General features: G+C 42.4%; 1 protein-coding gene across 1 annotated transcript in view; it reads left to right on the top strand.

Moving 5' to 3' along the window:
- The window catches only part of RIPOR2 (RHO family interacting cell polarization regulator 2), a 214,327-nt gene that overhangs the window by 167,365 nt on the left and 31,471 nt on the right, over positions 1-15,491 (top strand). Inside the window, exons 3-8 of the mRNA XM_052649090.1 lie at positions 1,171-1,326; positions 2,031-2,109; positions 3,828-3,851; positions 5,250-5,303; positions 9,145-9,294; positions 13,595-13,658. Coding sequence (XP_052505050.1) covers positions 1,171-1,326; positions 2,031-2,109; positions 3,828-3,851; positions 5,250-5,303; positions 9,145-9,294; positions 13,595-13,658 — 527 coding nt within the window. The remainder of the gene's footprint in view (positions 1-1,170; positions 1,327-2,030; positions 2,110-3,827; positions 3,852-5,249; positions 5,304-9,144; positions 9,295-13,594; positions 13,659-15,491) is intronic.

Below are 15,491 nucleotides of genomic sequence, written 5' to 3'. Positions count from 1 at the left end.
CTCAGTGCTTTCACTGCCGAGACCTGGGTTCGATCCCTCATCAAGGAACTAAGATCCTGCAAGCCTCACAGTGCAGTCAATAAATAAATAAATAATCAATAAAACTTAAAAAAATCTATCCTCAGATATACTGCAGGTTTGAATCCAGACCACCGCAGTAAAGCAAATATCATAATAAAGCAGGTCACGTAAATTTTTTGGCTTTCCAGTGCATATAAAGGTTACATTTATACTACACTGTAGTCTATTAACTGTATAATAGCATTATGTCTAAAAAAAAAAAAAAAAGGACTTACCATAATTAAATACTTTATTGGTAAAAATGCTAACCAACATCTAACAACACAGGACTGCTGCACGTCTTCAATTTGTGAAAAAATACAGTATCTTTGAATTATAATAAAATAAGGTGTGCTTGCCTATAGAATTATTCCTTTGTCATGCTCTGACCCTCATTTAAGATGTATGCATTCACATCTCAGTTGAATTTGCCTTCTTTTTATGATTTTATTTATTTCCGTTTGGCTGTGCTGACTCTGCTGGTGTGCTTTCTCTAGTTGCAGTAGCAGGGGCTGATCTCTAGTTGCCGTGCTCAGGCGTTTCATTGCAGTGGCTTCTCTTGTTGTGGAGCATGGGCTCAAGGCATGGAGTATGGGCTTAGTTGCTCCTCAGCATGCAGGATCTTCCTGGATCAGGGATCGAACCCATGTCTCCTGCATTGGCAGGGAGAGTCTTTACCAATGAGCCACCAGGGAAGCCCCCCAGTCAAATTCAGTAGATGGATACACCTGATGTCACATAGTGAACATATTTTTTTAGCTGGATTATATCCTTCTGCCTGTTCATTATTTCTACCTAGAAGTGTGTGTCCTTGGCTTCCCATGAGGATTCAGTGATGTGACATGCTTTCATTCAGAGTGTACATTACCTACAGCCAGCCTTTGACTCTGGGTAGCCACTGCCCAGCCAGACTTCCAGATTTCAGCAGTTAAATCTAATACCACAAAACAAAATGTAGGATGGCTCAGATCTACTAATATGCAAGGGAATGTTGCCTACCCCAAAAGACACTAATGCAAACACAATCTGATTAAAAGGCTTTTCTTTGATCAGATCACTTTGGCTGCCAGAAATTGAAGCCATTTCAGCTTTTCTTTTCTCTTTCCATAGATGTAACTCCTTCATTGAAAATTCCTCCGCTCTCAAGAAGCCTCAGGCCAAACTGAAGAAAATGCACAATTTAGGACACAAAAACAGCAGCCCTCCCAAAGAGCCTCAGCCTAAAAGGGTGGAAGAGGTCTACAGGGCTTTGAAAAATGGACTTGAGTAAGAACATCAAACCTAATGATACATTGAAACCTTGTTCCTTTCTAAAATCCTCAGGAGGGTCAGAAAAGCTAGTCTCCTAAGATAATTTTAGAATGTCTATTTCTGTAGCATGATTGCACCATAATTGAGGAAAGCTTAAATGAGTCCGAAAGACAAGAACTCTGTCTGGTTTCCATCATAGCCAAACGTTGAAAGAGATCTGAAAAAGTAATATATTTATATTTAACTCAGCATTGGATTTCACTTCAACAATGGTAGACAGGCATATCTGTTCTAGAGACTGCGAAAGAAGGGTTCTAAAACCTTCCCAAGTATATTATAGCAATGGTTTGTCCAGAATAAAACTTCCCTAGTGTGTGGAGAGATGCATACAGTCAATGTCATGTGGAGCTTAGATGGGATTCCATGAGCCCAGACCCAAGACTGACTCCATAGTACTCACCCCTCCCTCTTCATTGGTTTTGCTTTCCTGCACTGCCAGCCTCATGGGGTTCTCCTTTTAGACTATCTGGATAATATCAGAGGCAACTGCTAGAGCTTTCAAAATGTGGAGTTTGGAAAAATGCAGAGCCTTTCCCTCACCAGCTCTGCACTCCACAGAGTAAGGTTCAGGTTCTTAATCCCCCTGTTCAGGTCAGCATCAGCACTGATTCCACTCAGTGCTCATGGAGTTCACGATCACGTCTCTCTTATCTTTACAGTGAGTATCTGGAGGTTCACCAGACAGAGCTGGACAAGCTGACAACTCAGTTAAAAGATATGAGAAGAAACTCTCGCCTGGTAGGTACTAATCATTAAGATGTTAACGCAGTGGGGTTTTGGGGTGGGAGAGGAGGCGCTGCTAAGTAACTTGTCTTACTGGATGGGCATAGGATGAGGAAGAAGCTTGAAGAAAAGCAGATCCAAGGGGCAAAGTACCATCTGCTTCTGGATGTGTATCTTAATGTTTTATTCTTAATATGTTCCAGTATTTTCCAAGCATATTTATGCAGACAAACTTTGTAATCAGGAAAAAAAAATACTTCAAAAAAAGCTCCCTATACCCCTCCTCCCAAGAAATATAAGGAAATAAAAAGTTGGGATTTTCCTCTGGGAGATAGTGATGCCCAGGGAAGCCTGGCATGCTGCAGTTCATGGGGTCACAAAGAGTCGGACACAACTTAGCCACTGAACAACACCACCACCATATTTTTAGTGTTGGAATTTGGAGCCCAGAACTTTTGTTTTATCTCCAGTTTTTAAAAAGTAATAGGTGAGTGATATCAGAAAGGGGAAGGAAGCTCAAGAGGCCATTGTTAGGAGAAATCAGAGGAGTCCTTGAACCATTTTAACTACACATGGTATTGTTGGAGATTCTTATACATTTCCTCTATTCTGAATCTGTGAGGGCTTCTCTGCTTGAAGAGGTGTTTCTAATGATTTTAAATGATTCTGTTAAGTCCTAAATGATATGCCTTAATGTTCCAAGGCATCAGAAAGCCCGGGAAAACTCTACATACACAAGGTACAGATATACATGAATAGCTGTTATCTTTTTTAAAAGATGTGCTAAAATGTATATTTTTTCCTGAAAAGCCTGAAATATGCAGGCTGAGGGACTTCCCTAGTGGCTCAGTTGGTGAAGAAACTGCATGCAATGCAGGAGACCCAGGTTAGATCCCTGAGTTGGGAAGATCCCAGCCCACTCCAGTAGTCTTGCCTGGAGAAATCCATGGACAGAGAGGCTGGGTAGGGGTTAAATTCTTCACAGAAAGTTGAAGTTTTATATTCTAATGATATTAAAGGATAAAATGTTCCCATTTATGTAGAACTCACTGTGGAGTGGCCTTCAGAGTTTTTGAATGTCCTTGACAGTCCTCAGCGGCAACAAATGTTCCTCTTTGGAGAACAATGGTGTGTGGACGGAGGAGCTTCCAGCGGGACCAAGTGTTCCATAACAACCCTTCTGATGGGGGCTGTGGGCTTAGTGTACTGATGCTCCTGTGATATTGTGACCGAGGAATAAACATGCTTTAAAGATAATTTGTGGAAAGCCTGTCACCAGTCTCAAGGACTCTTCTTAAATATCAATTTTTATGTGTTTAAACAGGAAGCCAAGTCTTTTTTAACACATATATCACTGCGATTTTTCATGTTAACATTAAAAAAATTTTTTTAAGTAAAGATGAATTTCTGTGCCTCTCACTATGTAAGAGAGGAGAGCTCAAAGCAAGTGAACATTTTACAGCTCCCAGGGGGCAGTGAGGACTGGGCAGGGTTCTGGAGACACAGAATATAAATAAACACTAGCTCTTAAAAATATTCTTAGTGGTATTTAAAATAACCCAGATTTTTGCTCTTTTAAAGCAAATGTAAAAAGTCCAACAGAACATTTTGGGGTCGATCATTATTTCACTGATAATGCAGAAATGCGGACAAAATCCTTCGATTCGTGTCAGTAATGGTTTTGAGGGAACTGTGTTTTAACCCGGATACTCTTTTTTTTTTTTTAATTTTAGGGTGTGCTGTATGATCTAGACAAGGTAAGTTATTGTTCTGTGTTCAGGGCATTGCTGGGGGAAAAAACCCTTCATCTCTGAGAAGTCAGCGATCTCCTCTTAGGTCCAGTTAAGGTCCTAGAGAAAGAGTTCATGCGTTTATGTAATGAGGATGATGTAAGTACTATGATCTACAGACTCAATAATGTGTTTAAGGTCACTTTTATAAAAATGCCACCTGGTTTCAGGGCTTCTCAGTGTGCTAGTAAGTTTAAGAATTTTCCAAGGGTTTAAAGGTCCATACCTGTGTTCTCTCTAAACGGGAACTATCATATTTCATCAAATAGAAGACATCTCTGATTGGAAAATACATCATTATCTTATGTGCCACTAAGAAAAAGAGTGATTCCAGGTAAACTGTGACACATTTCTTTCTTTTCACTTAAGTGTATTTTACATTTAGTGACAAACTCTCTTAGACCTATTTTAAACGTACATATGTTTTAAAGTTATATACAATGTTGTCTCTTTCCATGCCTTTCTATATATTTGAGACCTTTGATGCTGAATCCTAGTATAATCTGCAAATATTTTAAAGGGTAATTAAATTTAGTATTTATCACTCAAAAGGAAGAGGTGACATAACCAACTATGATTATCTTGAGGCAGACACAGACAGCAGCAGTTGTAAAATGCACCCCAATTTCAGAAACCTTAAAATGGGGGTGAGTTCATCTTTGAACTGATAAAATGTCATTATGAAGGAATTTAAGTATACTCCAATATGATACTGTCCTGCCAGAAATCCAGGAAATTCAATTTGTTTGGCCTCCCTTGATGTTAAACATAAGGATTCTAAAAGCTAGCTCAAGTTCATCTTTCAGCGTGTGTCTTCAGTATTTTTTAAAAATACAGTCTAAGTTGATACTAGAGAATCTTTTAAAGTAGTAACAGAGATAGGAAGAAAGGGGAAATAGTTAACAATTTCTGGTATTTTTGAGTATGAGATAATAAAGATAGCCACACAGGGCTTTTCTGGTGGCTCAGTGGTAAAGAATCCACCGGCCAATGCAGGGGACACAAGTCCCATCCCTGGGATCCCTGGTCCAGAAACCCCCCACATGCGGTGGAGCAACTAAGCCTGTGCAGCACAGATGTTGAGCTTGTGCTCTAAAGCCTGGGAACTGCAACTACTGAAGCTTGAGCATCCTAGCACCCATGGTCTGCAACGAGAAGCCACCACAAGGAGCAGCCCTTGCACCACGACTAGAGAATAGCCCCCACTTACTGCAACGAGGGGAAAGTCCAGGCAGCAGCAAAGACCCGGCACAGCCAAAAATAAATAAAGTTGTAAAATAAAAACCTTTAATAAATAGCTACACGTGTCTAATCAGTGAAACTGTAAATGTCTGTACTTTTTCAAACTTCTTCTTTTAATTCCAGCAAATTAAAACGATCGAAAGATACATGAGACGCCTGGAGTTTCACATCAGTAAGGTAATTGACATTTCTCTTGTCTTTGCCTGTTTTTCAGTTCTCAGTCACTAATCAGTATACCTTTGGCCTGAACATAGCATCTAGTCATGGAGAATTTCTTATCCAATTGATTCCTAGCCTGATTAGCAGTTAAATCCTCCAACAGTCAGTAAAGTTGGAGGGAAAAAATAAGAATGGAGAGCCTGATGATCTAGCACATTTTTCCCTCTGCTTCAGTTCAGCAGATATTTAGTAAGTGTTTCCTGTGCAGCGTGCCCAGTGACTAGTGTAGAATTCAGCCTCAGTGTGGTCTGGTCAGAGATAAGATTGCACCAGACTGACCCTACGAAAATCTTCACACTTGCTTAACTTTACATTTAAGTCCCACATATAACGGTTCCGTATCCTTCCTTGATAAAGAAGGAACCCCCATAATCTTCTTTATCAAGGCCCATTAAAATACTTAACCACAGCTGCAGCATAGCTCCCTCAATCTTTCTCATGCTTACTCAAGTTTCTTCCACTCTTCTTCACATGGCTTGGTTTCCAAGTTCCTTTTCATCCTCATTGCTTCCCTCTGTGTACTCCAGTTTGTCAGGGTCCCTGATATCCAGCCCTGAACCCTACAAATCGTTGACTGATGGTTCCACCACCCTAGCATGGAGTGGGACCATCCCCCGTCATTCTGGATACTGTCGGCAATATTGGCATAACCTAGAAACAGTTTCCTTTTGAGGGCAGCTGAATCACACTATCAGCAATTCCTGTTATATGCACCCATCAGAGGCACCCACTCATCTTCCAAGTGTGGAGACTGGAGGTTTCAGCTGTTCTCTCTGCTAGGAGTCAGAAGTCTCAGGTTTACTTCTGTCTCCGCCACATACTCGCTGGGCTGTGTCATCTAGGTGGACCGTAATTTCCCACTCTGTGTAGTGAGCGTGGAGTTGCATGTAGTCAGTCTAGATGGCCCGAAGAATCCTTTCCAGTTTAGAATTCTGTGATGATTTATACGTCTGTAAACGTGTGTATGGGGTACTGCCTTTGTACGTTCCTACTTTGAAAGACATTGATTACCTTGGTAGATCTGAAATTGCTCCTATTTCTGTTCAACTCAATAAGTAAAACAATGACATCCATTAGAAGATATTTATGTGGCAGGTGACCTTTGAAATTACTCTGTTTAGTTGGGAAAATAGCAAGAAAACAGAATTAGTATTAGGAGAAAATGTATTTATCCATCTCATATCCATCATTGTAAGACATAACAATCTTAGTGGTTATTAAAGGTTAGTAACCCCCTATCTGTGGCACCTTATGCATGGATGCCTAACAAATCCTAACAAGTTATATTTTCTTGACTCCGGTCATTTGATGAGAGTCACTGCTAACTTACAGGACTTCCCTGTAGCTCAAACGGTAAAGAATCTGCTTGCAATGCAGGAGACCAGGGTTTGATCCCTGGATTGGGAAGATCCTCTGGAGAAGGTTATGGCAATCCACTCCAGTATTCTTGCCTGGAGAATCTCATGGACAGAGGAGCCTGGTAGGCTACAGTCTGTGGAGTCGCAAAGAGTCAGACACGACTGAACGACTAACACACACACACACACACACACACACACACACACACACACTGCTAACTTATAGGTGAGACAAATTCTTGCCTACAGCTTCTGCTTAGGTGAGTGCAACCACCTAAATCCACCAACCCCAAAGATAACTAAACCCCTGCTTAGTTATCCTTTATGTGAAAGGTCAACTCCATTTGGCTAGGATAGACTAATATTTAAATGACAATAAATATGTGTAACTGAATCACTTTGCTGTACACCTGAAACTAACATTGTTAATCAATGATACTCCAATATAAAATAAAAATTAAAAATAAATAAAAATAAAGTATTTTTTAAATAAATGAAAACAAGAATAAACTATTCTTTAAATGCAAAGTAGTATACTAATCATTAGGGCTATACCAGTGGTCCAGTGAACAGTTTCCTTCTTAAGAGGATTACAGTCTCAGCGTCTTTGGGAAAGAGGCTGAAGGGCCAGTCCCTCAGGAGGCCACACAGATGAGGCAGCCAGGCCCGCATCAGAAGAGGTATCAGCTCCTGTGTTTCTTAAGTCTCCAGGGGACCAGGCACATCAGACAGTCTGCACCGTGTATTTAAATTTTCAAACTCCTTGCCCATCCCTAACCTACTAAATCAGCGTCTCAGAGTGAGGCCTGGGCATCAACATTTTAACAAGCTCACCAACTGAGTCTTAGTTTGAATGTATGGAAACCACCCTCGATGCCAGTCACCAGCCAAAGGATCTTATCATCAGATATGCCACCATCCTTTGGGTCCTATACCTCCCTCTTATTCAGGGACAAATCCACCAACCCCAAAGATGAAAGACTGTTGTTCCTTACAGAGTTTTAACGATTCCTCTCAGAAAAGTGGAGTGAATTGTCAAAGAGCAGCAAAGAATCCTTTAACCAAGAGAATCATCTTCAGTCTCTCAACATTCATGTACTCAGCTAAGCATCACTGACATCTGTATAGAGAGAGAACTGTGGAAAATTACACCATTAACAGGTAGTAGTAGTAATGCTTTTTAGTGATTAGCCAAAAGTTTGCCTTCAGGACGAAAGGGGAATCTTAAATGCTGAAATCCATCGTATTCATCTCCACCTTCTTCTGAATCCACAGCTATAGCCTCCTTTTAGAGAGAACAAAGTTTGTACTGAAATGAAAAATTCAAGTAGTCCTAGGTAGATAACTGCCTCCCAGAACATAGAATCTCTTGTGATATCATGCTTTTTAATCTGCATGAAAATTCCTATAGTTAACTGAGGTTGATGTGTTGATAACTGAAAATATCACAAGAGACTGTAGAGATAAATATCTGGAAGAACTTTAGGTTTTCTCAGTGTAGGCACTCTTGACATTTGGGGATAATTCCTTGCTGTAGGGGGCTGTCCTCTGTGATGTTTAGCAGCATCCCTGGCCTCTGCCCACTAGATGCTAGCAGCACCTCCCAGATGTGACATTGGAAAATGTCTCCCGATATTGCCAGATGTCCCTTGAATATCACAATCACCTTGGATTGATGGAGAATTACTGCCTGAGAAGTATTAAGTGACTGTCAGGCTTATCTAATGAGTTTGATCAATAACCACTTGCAAAGAGTATATTATTATTTAGAAGCCTAAGCATAGAGGTATTGCAGAGAAATGTTCATTTCCATTCCTCCCATTTATGTTTTTAATTGTGGTATAATTTACATGCCAAAAATGTCACAGTTCTTATGGTTAGTTTGATAAGTTTTGACAATCATGCTTCACTCTAATTTAAAAAATAACTTACCATTGTTTTCTGTCTTTTGTTGAGCCACATCTTTACAAAAATCATTTTCCATAAATAGTCTCAAGTTCTTTTTAAAAAGAATTCTAAATCTGGATGTGTGACTATCACCTGGTGATGTTCTTAAAATAAAGTGATAATAGCCCAGTATATGCAAGGTCTTCACATCAGTGTGATACTGTACACACTCTTCCAGTGTTTGTTCGTTGTGTAAAAGACTCCTGTCCTCATTATCTAAACCTTATCTCACGCGGTCCACCAATGTTAAGTTCATTTTCATTCCATACCATTTGAAAAGAAAGCTCAGAGTAAAATCTGGTTTGAGATAGAAAATGGCTCTTAGTGGCTGAAACAAAAATGATGGGTCTGTCTAGAAAGGATAGCACTTCTACAAGAGTCTCCTTTTGAGTTCAGAAACATAAAGTATCTTGAACTCTTAGCAATGGCCTGTGTTACTTCCTTCAAGTGTGATAAATATTGATCGTGTTCTTGTTTTGTTTTGATTCTGGCAGGTAGATGAGCTCTATGAAGCTTATTGTATCCAAAGACGCCTCCAAGATGGTGCCAGTAAAATGAAGCAAGCCTTTGCAACGTCACCTGCCAGCAAAGCTGCCCGCGAGAGCCTGTCAGAGATCAACCGGAGCTACAAAGAGTACACAGAGGTATGTGCCAGCCTGCTCGGCTGCTGAACTCCACCTGTCCTGACCTGAATTGAATTGTCAAGAACCACAGGGCTTCTCAGGTGGTGCTAGTGGTAATGAACCCACCTGCCAATGCAGGAGATGTAAGAGACACACGTTCCATCCCTGGGTTGGGAAGATCCCATGGAGGAGGGCATGGAAACCCACTCCAGTATTCTTGCCTGGAGAATCCCATGGACAGAGGAGTCCATCGGGTCACAAAGAGTCGGACACGACTAAAGCGACTAAGCGCACAAACATCCCAAGAACCAGGCAGCCTGCAAGCTCATTTCACTCTTTAGAGAGAGAAGTTTTGCTGTTTGCACGTCTTGCATTTTCTTGAGGCCATCAGTGCAGTTTTAAAAATGTCTCTTGGGTGGTATCATTCGTGGTATTTTGATTCAGCTCCTTCTGTAAACTCCAGAGCACGTGACTGTCTTGGTCTGTGAGCTTCACCTGTCAAGCACGCCCCCTCCTGGTGTCGTTGTAATAGGCGTGTTCATGGGCTTGCAAATCCACAGGATTTTAAATGCTCTGAAGCTGTTCCCAGGACAGGTGTCCTGCTTCTTTATGTGTACATTCTATGCACAAGTAGACTACAAAGGCATGTTAAAAAGGTCAGCAAATGAATGAGCCGCAGATGTGCTGGTTCTGCTCATTGAAATGCACTTCCAGATTCTCTGAAGTGTACAACCCATTCTAGCTTTATCCCTGCAAATTGAACAGACCTTGTGGTTAAGATGGCCACCCTGGATGTTGGGTTCACTAACCTCCTGCCTATGATTATTTTATTGTAAGAAATTTCCGTTCTATCGTAAAGGAGGGAAGAAAGAGTCATGAACAGAAGCACGCTTTCCTGCTTTCTGACGGTCTCTGGGGCCCAGACATATGACACAGAGAGGTCTTCGCTCCTCCAGGGGTCACCTGATAGCAGTGTCTGAGATGAAATGACTGAATTATTAAAACCTTCTCACTGTCCCATGTGTCTTTGTTCAGAGATCCAATATCATGAATGAAGTCATCAGCCTGATGAGGGTCTACTGGACAGTTCCCAGGTCTGAGCATCTGTCTCAGCCCTGGGACAGGAGGGACGTCTTAGATGACTTGCCGCAGGGTCATTTCCTGTGTAACCCTCCAGCCCTGCCTCTTGTCTGAACCAACTTTGTCTTTTTTCAAGGCTTAAAGCAGGGCTTCTTCACCTAAGTTCCCCTTTTGGGAGAATGCTTTTTGAATGCATGAAATAAAGCCCATAGTAATTCAAAGGAAACAAATGATATTGAAATATAGTTAATTCAGTATTGTCAGCACAGTGATCAAAATATTTTTGAAACCAAATGTGTGGTACAGTACAAGACTGCTGCTTTAGGAACACAACTAACTATAAGATTTAGCAACGGCTCCAATAACTACTGAGATTTCAAAGTATTGAAATGATTTCTCAGGATGCCTGCAACAGCTGATGTAACATAAACGTAGACTTTTACCAGGTCCCAGTCGTATGGCTGTGGCTTGGTTTCTCCATTCATGATATACAGACATACTAGATTTCAGTTAGAGGTTAGTGGAAATAGCAACATGACTTTTTCTTTTTTCCCTCATCCAAGTTGATGGAGCACGGGCTAAGAATCTCTGGCTTAGAAGCAGCCCTAGTTCAGGAGACCTCATTTCCACACATCTCTGAAGTCAAAAGAGCAGTTGCCAGTGAGAGTGGCCATTTTCAGTACACACACCGAAGAAAGAGCAGTGGCCTGTGCCTGTCCCAGAACTTTTGTAGGGTGTTGCAGAAAAACCCACCCATGGAACCCTGCTCAGTGTTACATGAGAGCCTGGATGGGAAGGGAGTTCGGGGGAGAATGGATACTTTTATGTGTATGGCTGAATCCCTTTGCTGTCTACCTGAAACTATCACCATTATTGTTAGTTGGGTATACCCCAATATAAGATAAAAAGCTTTAAGAAAAAAAAAAAGAAATAACCACCCCTGGTCAGGTGCCAAGACACGACATCATATTTGCTCACAAATTCAAGGTTGTTGTGTAATTTCAGCAAGAGGAGAAGGAAGGCCAGGACATCGGTAGCTTCCTACCTCACTTGACATCAGGTGGATTTGTGTCTTCACATAACCACAAAAAAACAGGGATATTATCACAAAGAGGGTTTAGGAATTGATGGTTCTGGGAGCCTTTTGCAATGGCAGCAGCTGCCTGGGGGAGACAGAAGACAATTCTGACTGTGGGTGTCCTCAGCTATTAAACTAGCTGTCCTCTGCCCCCACCAAGTTTCCTAAAGACTGGTCACAGTCCTGACTTGTAGGATAACATTGTTGATAGATTTCTAGAAACAGTAAAGCATTCCTTCCCAGAGACACCCAGTGCTCAGAGGAAGAAAATTGGTTTACAAAACTGAGACTTTGTTTTCAAAACTTTCCAGCTGCACAGAGTTCAACCTCAGGAAGTTTTCCCCAACTTTCTGAGCTATTTGAGGTACTGACGTTTAAGAGTCAGAACCCCTAGCTTGCAAGTCAATCCTGAAGCCCTCTGCAAACAAAATCCAAATGGAAGCAACCCCTCAGCCAGGATGGGAGGGGAGTTTAGGGGAGAATGAATACATGTGTATGTATGGCTGAATCCCTTCACTCGCCACCGGAAACTCTCACAACATTGTTAATTGGCTGTACCCCAATATAAAATAAAAAGTTTTAAAAAAGGATAGCATATGGAAGCAGCCCTTGTCCATGCTCACTGATCTGCCCAGGCCACAGGCCCGAGCCCCCAAAATGTGATGGGGGGAGAGCCTGCAGATACTGCCCCTGGGTGTCTGTGTGGGGCAGAGGGCGGCGAGAGCGTGCGCAGGAGACTGGCACAGGGCCTTCTGCTTCGAACACCAGAGGTGACAGCTGTGTGCTGTGCTTAGTCACTCTGTCATGGACTGTAGCCCACCAGGCTCCTCTGTCCATGGGATTCTCCAGGCAAGAATACTGGAGTGAGTTACCATGCTGTTCTCCCAGGGATCTTCCCAACCCAGGGATCAAACCCAGGTCTCCTGAACCGCAGGCAGATTCTTTACCGTCTGAGTCACTAGGGAAGCCCAAGAATACTGGGGTGGGTCGCCTATCCCTTCTCCAGCAGATCTTCCCAACCCAGGAATCGAACCAGGGTCTCTTGCATTGCAGGTGGATTCTTTACCAGCTGAGCTACCACCCAAAGCTTAAACTGGCCCCTGCAGGAGGGCCTCCATCTGGGCAGCCCCCAGCCACAGCGCTTTTCCTCTTGATTTCTAACTGTAACTGCTCTGTTGTTTAGGTCCTCAGGCACTGAGGAAGTAGGCTGGGTGGTCAGACATCTAACCACAGGCAGAGATGGTGACCCTCCTTTGCTTCCACTGTTCCTTCAACATTAGACGAGGAGAGGACGTTTGTCAAACCCAAGAGTCATTTTGGGGGCCTCCTGGCACGGCAGCAGGAATCCTGCCTCACTCGCTTGGAGTACAGTTGAACTTCTCAGCTCTTTTGACTCCAAATTATTGTAAAGAAAATTTTCAAACCTACAGAAAACTAAAGACTAGAATGTCGACCGTCATATTACTTTATCTAGACTTACCAGTTGCTAACATTTTGCCATATTTGCTTTCCTTCTCTTGCATATACTCAGTTTTTTTCCCCTTTTTACTAAGTCATTCGATAGTAAGTGGTAAATAATGTGACATTTCACCCCATAAATATTTTAGCACGGATGCTTTAATGAGAACCTACGTAACACATGTATTCTTTGCATAACCACACACCATTATCACAACAAAGAATATTAATTACCAGTCATTGAATAGAATGATCTAACATCCTGTACATTTTCAGATTTCTCTTATTTGGTCCAATAATGTCTTTCATAACTTTTTTACTTTATTTACTTTCAAATCAGGATGGAATCAGAGTTAACACATTACATTTCGTTGCTATGTCTCTTTAATCGCTTTTAACTAGAATTTCTATCCAGTAGTACTACTGTCTTTTTATATAATCCAGGCCAGTTCTTTTAGAATCTCTCACATTCCAGATCTATCTGACTGTTTATAAGTTAATTTGGTCTCCTGTGCTCTAAATTTCCCACACACTAGAAGGCTCATTTAGGCTTGGGTAAAACATTTTGTCAAGATTGCTCCATGAGCAGGGTCGTGTAACTCATCACAAACAGGTAAATGCCTCTGGTTTGAGCAGTGGTTATGAGAACCTGGTGTGCTTTGAGAGAAGCTTCGTTCTAACACTGGTCCCCTGTGCTCTTTCTAGAACATGTGCGCCATTGAAGCGGAGCTGGAGAAGCAGCTGGGGGAGTTCTCCATCAAGATGAAAGGTATCCTCCCCTCTGTTTAGAGAAGTGGGCGTCAGCCCTGCAGAGCTCCTCCAGGCGTTACATCACAGACTCTATTGTCCTTGCAAAGATACTAGGCCACCTTCTCTTAGCCCTCCCCACTTAATTTATTGATGCTCCAGAACCTTCTCATCCTGAGCCTTGCCTACACACTTCAATATTTACTATGACAGGATCTCAAACATGCACAAACATGGAGAGAATATCACAAGGAACCCCCATAGACCCATCACCTTGATTTAATAATTAGCAAGGTTTTGCCACCTTTGCTTCATCTGCTTCCTTGTCTTTGTTTTTCCTTTGATAAAATAAAACTCATATGTGGGAGTCTCCCCCTGTAGACTGCAATATGCCTCTCTTAAAGAACAGGGACATCTTGGGACTTCTCTGGTGGTCCAGTGGTTGGGATTCTGTGCTCTCAGTGCTGAGGGCCCAGGTTCAATCCCTGCTCAGGGAACTAAGACCCCACAAGCTGTGTGGTGCTGTCGGGGGAAAAAATAATAGGGCATCTTACATCACCACATGCCAAGTATTGTCACTTCTAATAAAATGAACATGCCTTGGTTATGAATCCATTCCATTGGCAAATGGCCCAGTCATCTTAAAAATGAGTTGTATAGTTGGTTTGTTCAAATCAGGATCCACACTAGGTCCACACATTGTGACTGGTCATCAAGTATCTCTTTTTAGTTTACTTTTTATCTAAAACAGACCCCACCCTGTTTTGTTTTGTTTTGTTTTGTTTTCTTACCATTGACTTACTACATTGAAGCCACTGTTGTACAGAATATCCCACACTCTAGACTTGTCTTTTGGCTTCTTGGTGTTATTAAGTTTGTTCATTTATGCTCTGCTGCTGCTGCTAAGTCGCTTCAGTTGTGTCTGAATCTGTGTGACCCCATAGACAGCAGCCCACCAGGCTCCCCCATCCCTGGGATTCTCCAGGCAAGAACACTGGAGTGGGTTGCCATTTCCGTCTCCAGTGCATGAAAGTGAAGTCGCTCAGTCGTGTCCGACTCTTAGCGACCCCATGGACTGCAGCCTACCAGACTCCTCCATCCATGGGATTTTCCAGGCAAGAGTACTTATGCTCTACTTTCCTCTAAAGTGAAGTCTCTCAGCCGTGCCCAACTCTTTGTGACCCCATGGACTGTAGCCTACCAGGCTCCTCTGTCCATGGGGTTTTCCAGGCAAGAGTACTGGAGTGGGCTGCCATTTCCTTCTCCAGGGGATATTCCCAACCCAGGGATCAAACCCGGGTCTCCTGCATTGCAGACAAGCACTTTAGCATCTGATCCACCAGGGAAGCCCTTCCTGTAAACAACATACTAAGTTCTTCATTTTTAAATGCTTTTTAATGTTAACTCTCCCAGAGGACTGTGCATTTTCCCACCGCCTTTCTGGTATTGACTCCAGAAAGTTCTACCCTAGAAGCAGTGTCAGTTTGCACCACTAGCATCTTCAAGACAAAAAAAAGCTCTAGTGTTAGAAAACAGAGCATCCCCCAGGTGTCAGGCTACCAGTCCAGCAGCCAGCAGGGCTCTCCAACGAGCAGCCATCACAGCAGGTCCTTCTTCCTTCTGAGTCTAGGCCATTCGCCCACTCACCGCGGGGAGAACGGCTGGTGTGTGCACCTTTCCTTTGCTGAGGTGTCTTAGCAGCTGCACCCTGGGTTGCTAGTGGGGATTTAATCACCCTCTTGTCTACTTTTTGCCATCAAGGGAGTAGGAAAGGGGCGCTTTTTAAAAAAAAAGTTCAACAGGGAAGCTTCATTTTCCAATGAGTCACCTATCTCAGGAGAGAGATTTTTCTGTC

Source organism: Budorcas taxicolor, chromosome 11 (genome assembly GCF_023091745.1).
Source record: "Budorcas taxicolor isolate Tak-1 chromosome 11, Takin1.1, whole genome shotgun sequence".
Taxonomy (NCBI): domain Eukaryota; kingdom Metazoa; phylum Chordata; class Mammalia; order Artiodactyla; family Bovidae; genus Budorcas; species Budorcas taxicolor.
This window is presented reverse-complemented; position numbering and strand designations above follow the sequence as displayed.